General features: G+C 37.1%; 1 gene segment (V, D, J or C); it reads right to left on the reverse strand.

The window, feature by feature from the left end:
• Nucleotides 1-3408: 3408 nt before the first annotated feature.
• On the reverse strand, nt 3409-4151 carry LOC131424806 (T cell receptor gamma variable 8-like). The segment is given in 2 exon segments: nt 3409-3836; nt 3944-4151. Coding segments are annotated over 2 exon segments (471 nt in total).
• Nucleotides 4152-9677: the final 5526 nt, after the last annotated feature.

A 9677-nucleotide genomic window follows, 5' to 3' on the forward strand; every position in this document is an offset into this window, starting at 1 on the left:
AAAATGGGAGTTCATAACCCACTTGAATCAAATGTATGAAATATGATATGTCAAAAGCTATGTAATGTTTTATTACATTTTTTATTAAAAAATAAAAAAAAATTTTAAAAAAATCACCTTCACCTTCTTAGCTTCATGACTGAATCCAAAAATTAAATCTAAGACAGATTAGCAGGAGAAAAGCATGAGAATTAATTACTAGAAGTTTCACAGGATGCAGAAGCCCTCCTAAGGAAATGAAGACAGAGAGGCAGTTAGAGCCCATCACCTCTGTGCTGTATTGGATGAAGATTAGAGTCTTGACATGTGATGAGGAGACAGGAGGGGTCTGGGAGGGTTAACTGGGTGGAGAAGTAAGAAGGAGGATCAAGGTGAGTTTAACAAGGTTTGTACAGATTCCACAAGCTTTAAACTTTAACTTTCCATCCCCGATAGCAAGAATGTTGCCTGTTCTCCAGGGCATCCTTCACTTAGGAATTTCATCTTTGGCTCCTGAGAACCAGCACACAGATCAGAGTGGACTTCTTGCACTTGTTTTATTGCATGTCTTTAACCTGGCACAGTCTATAAAGAAACCTCTGCTGCTAGCTGTAATTCTAAAAGCAGGCAAAGACAATAAGGAAAAAGGAAAAGCATGGCCCATCTCACTTAATCATAGACGCAACACTTAATTAGCAGCATTGTTCATGATAGCATGAACAGGTTCGAGCCATCTTACAAATGCAAGGGTTGCCCAGCACTAGAAAATCTACACTTTAAAAAGGAAAAGACAAACTAAAAGCAGGGTGTATGACACGATTCAACACTGATTCATGATTAGAAAACATTCTAGCAAGTCCAAAATAGAACTAAATATGCAAATTTAAGAAAGGGCATCTTACAAAAGCTTCCAGTAAATATGATGAAATATTATAAGCTTTCTCATTAAATTTAGGAATAAAAAAGAGATGAGCATCATCATGACTGACATTAACATAGTCTGGGGAATCTGAACAGCCCAGGCAATATACAATTTTTCATATACAATTTGAGAGGAAATCAGTACTCAAAAAGTGCATGTTAGGGATAACTACAGACTTTGTTAAGAACCATAAATTGAAATCTGAATAAGTAGCAAGGGATATATACACATAGAAGTTCCAGCTGTGATCAGGACTAAGAGAAGGATGCTGGTCAACTTCATTTTTACTAAATATTGTACCAGAAGTCTCAACCAGGGCATTAAAGTCACAGATTGGATACTATTTAAAGGGATTGTAAGGAAGAAATGAAGCTTTCTTCATTTTCAAATGAAGTAAATTTATAACAAAGAACTCCCCCCAAAAAAAGGATCAATAAAATTAGGATCCATGAGATCCTACACACACACACACACACACACACACACACCACATGCACGCACACATATATATATATATATATATATATATACATATATATATATATATATATCCTAAATATGTACCCTCACAGAATTGACTGCAGTTCTTTATAGTAGTAACAAATGGGGAGGGGGAAGGCATGGGAAAAATGTAGGAACTTTGATTGGGCAAAGGGGAGGGAGGGTGGTGAAGGTGCATGGGGGCAAGAAAGATAGTGAAATGAGATGGACATCATCACCCTAGGTACATGTATGGAGTGCTACACTCTAGCACATATGATGTGATGCTACATTGTGTACAACCAGAGAAATGAGAAGTTATGCTGCAGTTATGTACAATGACTCAAAATGCATTCTGCAGTCATATATGCCTAATTAAAATAAATTCATAAATAGAAAAATGAAATTTTAGAACATGAATTTTAAAATTGCTACAAATCAATATCTTCTGATAATCATAGTGAGGCCCTCAAACAACAGTATTGTTCTTTCTTCTCTTATCTCAATTAGTTGTAGATCCTTAAAAGAGGTCTAGCAGAGTAGCTATCATCATTTCCCTGAATAAAATTTTTAAGTTAAATATATGCCATTCATAATGTGATTATTCTCTCAAAGAGTTCTTCAGCTTCAATCCTTGAGCAAAAATAATAATTGTAGAAGTAAATAATTGTACTCCAGTTAATGAATTAATGTGTTTATGTAGGAGGATAATAGTGGAAAGGAGTTTTAGCTTCATTCACTTAAAAGAGAGCAGATCTGGGCTGGGGATGTGGCTCAAGCGGTAGCGCGCTCACCTGGCATGCGTGTGGCCCAGGTTCGATCCTCAGCACCATATACAAACAAAGACGTTGTGTCCACTGAAAACTAAAAAAATAAATATTAAATCTCTCTCTCTCTCTCTCTCTCTCTCTCTCTCTCTCTCTCTCTCTTTAAAAAAATAAAAATAAAAAAAGAGAGCAGATCTGGCTTTGGGATGCACTTCAACAGACAGTGTATCAAGTAAGACTTATGAAAGGGAATTGATTGATACAGAGCTCTTGTTTTAGGAGCCCAATCAAATAACCCAAAATGGAGTCACTCAGGCTAATATTTAGATGCCACCAAACTAAACCCAAACTCTTTACTCATTCAATAGGATCATCTAATAAATCAGGAGAGAGGTAATAGCCAGAGACCTAAACAAGCCAGTTTGCAAACATAACAAAATAAACAACCAGGAAATCATAGCCACCAATCACCCAGGGCCCAGTCAACCCTAGGTAGCATGGTAAGGAAGTCCCTCCATTTTAACCCATACCAGGAATGTGTGAGTAAGAAAGATGTTGCCAATCTGCTCTTTGCACTATTGCTCTCTCCTTGTTATTCCTCAGGCTTTCCTGAAATCACCAACAGTGGTCACAATTCAGTGGAGCTCCCACCTATTTTGCAGACTGGATGCTATCTGGTTTATGAATCATTAACAAATGACACATTTTTTGATTTCTTTAAGTTATGTTTTTTCATTGGGTAAGTAGATAAAATGTTTTCAATTTTTTCCTACATTATCATTCATACCAATAATACCATAGTTGATTATGGGGAGGGAAATATCAGTTTGTTCAAAAGATAATAAATATGACCATCAGCATGAAGTATTCATGAAACCCAAATTTATCATCACCTTATGACTTATAAACTTAAGTAAGGTTATGAGCATCATTCCCAGCCATTATCCAGAGATGATGATTGGATAAATGATTAAATACAAATATAATGGTCCCCTAAACCTAAACTATAATGGTCTCCTAAATGTCTCCCATAATCTATCAACCCTAGGTGACCTTGTCTATCCTAGACAGCAAATTGAATGGGACGCCATCAGTCCCTGGAAGAGCTGAAAGAAATGATGCTGTCAACCAGATTACTTGGCCAAGTTTTGGTGATAGTAGAATGTCCTGTGGATATGATTTCTATCAGGATAAAGCTAATGAGAGGGGAGTAGCACATACATTTTGGGGTTAGATTTTGGTCTCAGAGTTTCACTTTGTTCAGCAAACAGTGAGGCCGGCAGCAGGAAGTGAGATGGAGGCTGGTCTTTTTTGTGTCTCATGTGCAGCCACAAGTAACATTTTGTGTACTGTACAGAGCAGATTTGAATCACTGTGACAGGCACTCCAGTAAGCACAGTAATACTCAGCAGAATCACTCTCTTCCAGATTTCGCACTATGAATTTAGATCTCTGGCCTGTGCCTTCATACACATGGTATTTCACTGGATCGAGTCCTGAGTCCATCACAATCTTGGAATTGTAAAAATCATGGTAGAGAAGGTGTTGTGGGGCCTTCCCCTCCTTGAGTTGGTACCAGTGGATGAAATTTCTTTCTTCAGCAAAATCACAAGTAATTACTGCAGTGGACCCAGTTGTTCTCTTGAGTGACATCATTCTCCCTTCCAAACTGGAAGATGTTTGACTGCCTGAAATGGTAACAATAAAAATTAATGACAAAGAGGTAATGGAATTCTTTGTTGTGGCTTCTTTTGGGGAAAACTACGCCCCATGATCATCTGTGCCACATACTTACCAGGAGGCAGGATGGCTAGAAGTAGGGCTAGAGCCCACAGCATGCCTTCTTCCCTGGGGCTTGCAAGGAAAAGGACCAGATGATAAGACGAGAAGAAAAACCTTTCAAAACTCAAATCCTACTCAAAATGGAAGTGATCCTTCCAACAGTGACCTGGAGCTGATCCTCCGGACTGAGTCACAGGCAGGGAGAAGTAACGGAGGGGCTGCCTGAGAAGACAACCCAGCTGTTTACCCAGAAGGGGTGGTTCTGGGAGGAGCCCCTGCCTCTCTGTTTCTGCCCACTTCTCTAGCACCACTCTGTGGTCACTAAAGGCAGGCCCTCTGCAGAGGAGAAGCTAGGAGCCTGGATTGCTTAGAGATAAGGAGACTGGGTGCAAATGTGGTGGGAGGCAGAGCCCTGGATGAAACTTCTCTGTTCGCCTATGGAAACAAGAACATGTCCCTGAAATTCAGTTTCAATATTAATGCTGCTGCCTTCATCTTGTCCTGAGATGAAACTTTTTCATCATGGCCCTGACTACTTCCACTTAATATTTGTAAAATATATTTGGGGGCAACCACCAAATGCAAATCTGATGAGTCTTGAATCTACCTTATTAAAAGAGACTGGGATCAACGATGTCAGCTGCAAATGACACTCCTCAAAAAATGATGATGATTGTGTCTTTGTATACAATAATCTATTTATTTTAATTTGCTGGTAATCCTCAAGTATTATAAAAAGTCTCCTCAGAGATCAGGTGGGTAATTCAGTTTAAATTAAATCAGTGTGTGTGTGTGTGTGTGTAAATATATATTTCACAAAATATTTGGAGTTAAACTAAAAATAATTTTTATCTGAAATTCAAACATATCTGGGTATCCTATATTTTATTTGGCAAATCTACTCTCAGAAAGTGTAGTGATATCTTCAATCGATTTGGATTGATTGATGGATAGATGATCAAAACATAAGAAAATAAGGATAGAATTTAAGTTGTGCATACACAGATGTTGACCCACCAATATATCTGTATATGTGTTTAAATTGTAGGACAATGTCACTATCAGTCATTGTTCTAGCCTCTCTCAGGTAATTTGTTTTCCATGACTGTGACATCTGAGAATCTAGAAAGATAGGGGCCTCTGGTTGGTCTCCTTTTGACCTGCAGGACCGCAAAGTACAGAGAAATGAGCCTGCAGGCGAGCAGCCCAGAAAGCAGAGGGCTCCAGGTCACATGAAGGACAACCTTGCAGGCCCTGGTAAGCTCTAGAGCCTCAGAGCCTAGAAAGTCCTTGCTGGGATACAAGACTCATGGTTTGTAGATGAGAAAGGAGAATACTATCAACACACCAGAGTGGAAAGAAGAGTCTTAAAACAAAAAAGTCATAAATGAAATTAACTCAGTCTGGTATGGTGTTACACATCTGTAATACCAGTTACTCAGGAGGTGGAGGCAGAAGAAGAGCAAGTTCAAGGCTGGCTTGAGCAACTTGGTAAGTCCTTGCCTCAAAATAAATAAAAAATAGCCAAGAACTGGGGATATAGCTCAGAGGTACAGCACCCTGAGTTCAATCCTCAGTACTATAAATAAACAAGAAGGAGGAGAAGGAGGGGAAGGAGAGAAGGAGAAGGAGGAGGAGGAGAAAAAAATTATAAGAGAACTATATAAGTTAAAATGTAGAAAGAGGTCCACATATGTAACATTTCAACCTATGATAAAGTTGTACATTCAGTTCAGCAGGGAAGAATAAATTCTTTTTGTAAATTGGCTCACTATATGGAAACAAGTACTATTGAATTGCTACCTTACAAATAGAGATTTAGGTGTAATAAAACTGAAAGCACATAATGCATTAAAATTTAATATTGGTAAATTTACATATAAATCACAAGTGAGACAAGGCTTCCCTAAACCTTACACCAAAAGCAAAAACTGTAAGGAAAAAATTGTAGATTTTTTTTACAAGTATCATTTAAATTTCTAGTCACCCAAAGTTAACAAAAATACATTATCAAGTTTTTTCAACACATTTGTTAGGAAAAAATCTTAATATATCTAAAATGTTTACGAAACCTCTTACAAACAGTAAAAATAATACTCCAGAAGAAAAATATGGGCAAGGGGTATAAAATGGCAATTCATTAAAGAATAAATGTAAAATGGCCATTAAACTTGTGAAGTAACGCTAGCTCCCATTGTAGATGAAATGCAAACAGAATTTACCAATCACTCTTTTTTTGAACCACTGTGCTGGATTTCAAACACTGATTCCAATTCCCTACCACTTCAGATTTTATAACTAGAAAAGCCAATAAACCCCTCAATTTCTCAGCTGTTAAGTCCAGCAATACTTGAACCCTCAACAGGCTTTTGGTAAAGATTAAATGAAATCATATATGCAGAGTGCTTAGCACAGTGACTATCAGAGAAAGAGGGTCCATAATTAGCATTTACTAATATTAACACTACTAACACCATTACTAGTACTGCTCCTACTACTTCTGTGTAATTGTTATTTAAAAATTGCAGCAGGATCAATGATACAAATACTAAATAATGACTGAATAAAAACATTAGAAGAATAGTATGGGTATCGTTCTGCATAACCTTACTTTGGGGGCTGCTTTTCAAGTGAAGCATGAAACCCAAATGCTATCAAATAAAATAATGATTAAAATGTATAAAAACTGAATATTCCAGAACCAAAATATAAATACCAAATTCAAATAGAAGTAATATACCCTACACATATGGTAAATAAAAGATTTGCTTCTTGTAAGGAGACAGGTATTGTTTGACTATATTAGAAAAAGTTAAAATATTCAATAAAACTAATAAGAATATTCTTACTATAATGTGAGGAAAGGGAACAGGAATCTAGGAGAGACGTAAAAACTCAAAATGGATCTTGTCTTATAAGTTTGACTTTAGATTCATGTAATTGTCTTACCTATATAAAACAAATACATTAAGAAGAAAAATAAAATGAATTTTAAGAATTCAAAAATATAAACTGAAAGAAATGGAATTACCTTTACAGTAAAGATGGAATAAACATATACAGTAGAATTATTTAAAATTGAATTTTACTTGAATATCCTAAACAAAAGAAGGAATGCAAATAAGCAAGAATTTTAAGCAACGTCTTCTAGACTGAGCATTGTTAGTAATCACAGTATTGTTTATATTTATATTTTTATTTGTATTTTTATGTGCTTTGGTTGGCACTGTTAGAAATCAACATTTCATTGCAAGAGAAAAGTACAAATGTGAAACATAAAAAATTTTAGTAAAAACCTTACTATCTATAATTTAAATCAATTTTCTCTAAGAAATAACTTCTTTTTAATGATCCACTATAAAATATATTGAAAGTAATATCAATCCCAGAAGCAATGAGCACTTCTAGCATTTTTATTGATGTATCTAGAAATTAATTCTCACTCAAAGCATTAGGGCTGAGTTGAGAAATGGTGAGGCCAAGACTGGGACTTGATTATACAAAATAAAGCCAGGATGTCTTGTTTATCTGAAAGCAGAGATGCAATTAAAGACTACTGAGGTCAAGAGCAAGGACAATGAAGCCAACTGTAGTGTGCCTGATTGGACATAAACGAGACACGGTAAGGACTAAAGATGCCTACACAAAAATTTTAAGGATACAAATATTTTAAAACACAAGAATTCACCAATAAAACTATCAGAGTTGAAAAATGATAGGCATCTCCAGAGGCAACATTATTCTGAACACAGAAATGCAAAGAAAAAGTAATAACTGTACTTTTTAGGGACTGAACTCAGGGGCACTTAACCACTGAGCCACATCCCTATCCCTATTTTGTATTTTAATTAGAGACAGGGTCTCACTGAATTGCTTAGTACCTCATTGTTGCTGAGGCTGGCTTTGAACTCTCAGTCCTCCTGACTCAGCCTCCGGAGCCACTGGGATTACAGGCATGTGCCACTATGCCCAGCTTCAACATACTTCTTTATGGAAGTATTACAACCAGTAAGTGTAGAAAAAGATACTAAAATTAGAAAACTACCATGACACAACCCCAAAGTATGGAGTCATGAATTGCTCTCCAGCTTGACCACACATGCTGGTCCTATTTCTCTCTCTACCCTTCTGCTTCTCTGTCTTCCCATTGATCTCTCTTACCCTTTATATCCATCTTCCATCTCTAGGTTCACATACTTTTTCTTTTTTATATTTCCTATTACTGCCCATTCTTTTATATTTTCCTATCTTCCTTCCAGGTCTTATTCTCTATCTCTTCAGTTTCTTACTGTCACTTTTTATCTGTTCTACATTTCCATTTCTACACATCTGTTTCTTATTTTTGTCTCGATCTACCTGTTTCTATGATCTTTCTCTATTTCTCCCTTTATCTCTTGCATTTATCTACTTCCTATCTTTATCTAGCTTCCTGTCTTTCCATTTCTTTCATGGTCATGGGTCATGATGGCTATCTTAAACTATTTATTCTTCCAACCCATGTGTCCTCTCAGAATTGGCATCTGTGTGTTGACTTTTCCAGTGTGAGATACAGAGAGTTTTCTGGTTCACTGTGTGCTGAGTAATTGTGGTTTATATCTTGCATATTTTGAATACTATGTTGCAAGGCACTACACATTATTTACATATATGCAGAATATTAAGGTTTTAGGCTAGCAGGAAATTGATCCAACATGGTATTGCAAGTCCCTACAAGCTTCAGATGGGTGGTTCCATTCGGTTCCCTTTACAAGCCTTTGCAGTGCTACTCAGATCTGTCCTATGTGTGTGCTACCCAGAGACCACTCTAGAAACCCTGCAGGGCTCTAATCCTGCAAAGCCTTTGGTAGGCTATTTAGGGTCATACTTAGGCATACACAACTTGGGGGTAACTCAGGACCCTGAATATCATTGCATGGGATTTCTTTCTTAATCTCCCTCTTCTCTGCCATCTCTACAGCACTTGCTGATCTGTGGGGGTCTTCAATCCCCTGGCCACATAGGTGGGGTTCTATAAACTGCTGCACTGTGCCTCTCCTACAAAGGGTTGGTATCCTGGGCCAAGCAGTGAAAGGATGAAGAAAGAGCAAAAGCCACCAGGATTCTCTCTCAGGACTACAAGATCCCTGGTCAGAGAAGGTCACTGACCTAGATTTTAAGGTCCATTCTAGCCCCCATCTAGTCACTGGCATTCCCCAGAAACTGGGAGAGAATGAGTACAAACTCAAAGCAGAAAGCAGGGTGCTCCCGCCCACCAAGAACCTCTTGCTCTTTCCTCACTCTCTCCTGTGTTTCAGGTTGTCTCTTAAAAAAATGAAATAAAAAATAAAATAAATGAGAAACTTTGGTTGAGTGGTGCATTCCTCTCTGCTTTCCTTCTCCAACTGACTTCCTACCATTTATTGTCCAGAGTTCTAAGATTAAAGATTTAGAGTTGTGTCCAGTGAAGAACAGATTGGGCTCTCTACAAATTTTCCAGAACTGGAACTCTTGACAATTTGAGTTTGCAGCTCCTTTTATCAAGAGGTACAGTTTTATTTCCCCATTAAAAAGCAAACAAACGAAAAAACATTCACTAGTTCTATTTACAAAAGATGCAGTCTTCAAATTGGTTATATCATGCATCATCAGAATCTTAGATAAAGATTCTGCCTTATCTAAGGTGTATTAAAATGCTCTTTGACCAAATGCTTGAATGACAGTTATGGGGAATCAATATATACCTGGTTTCTTTTTAAAAATATATTTAT

The sequence above is a fragment of the Marmota monax genome, unplaced genomic scaffold (genome assembly GCF_021218885.2).
Source record: "Marmota monax isolate L192 unplaced genomic scaffold, Marmota_monax_Labrador192_F-V1.1 WCK01_AAM20220418_F8-fsc00107, whole genome shotgun sequence".
NCBI classification, from domain to species: Eukaryota; Metazoa; Chordata; class Mammalia; order Rodentia; family Sciuridae; genus Marmota; species Marmota monax.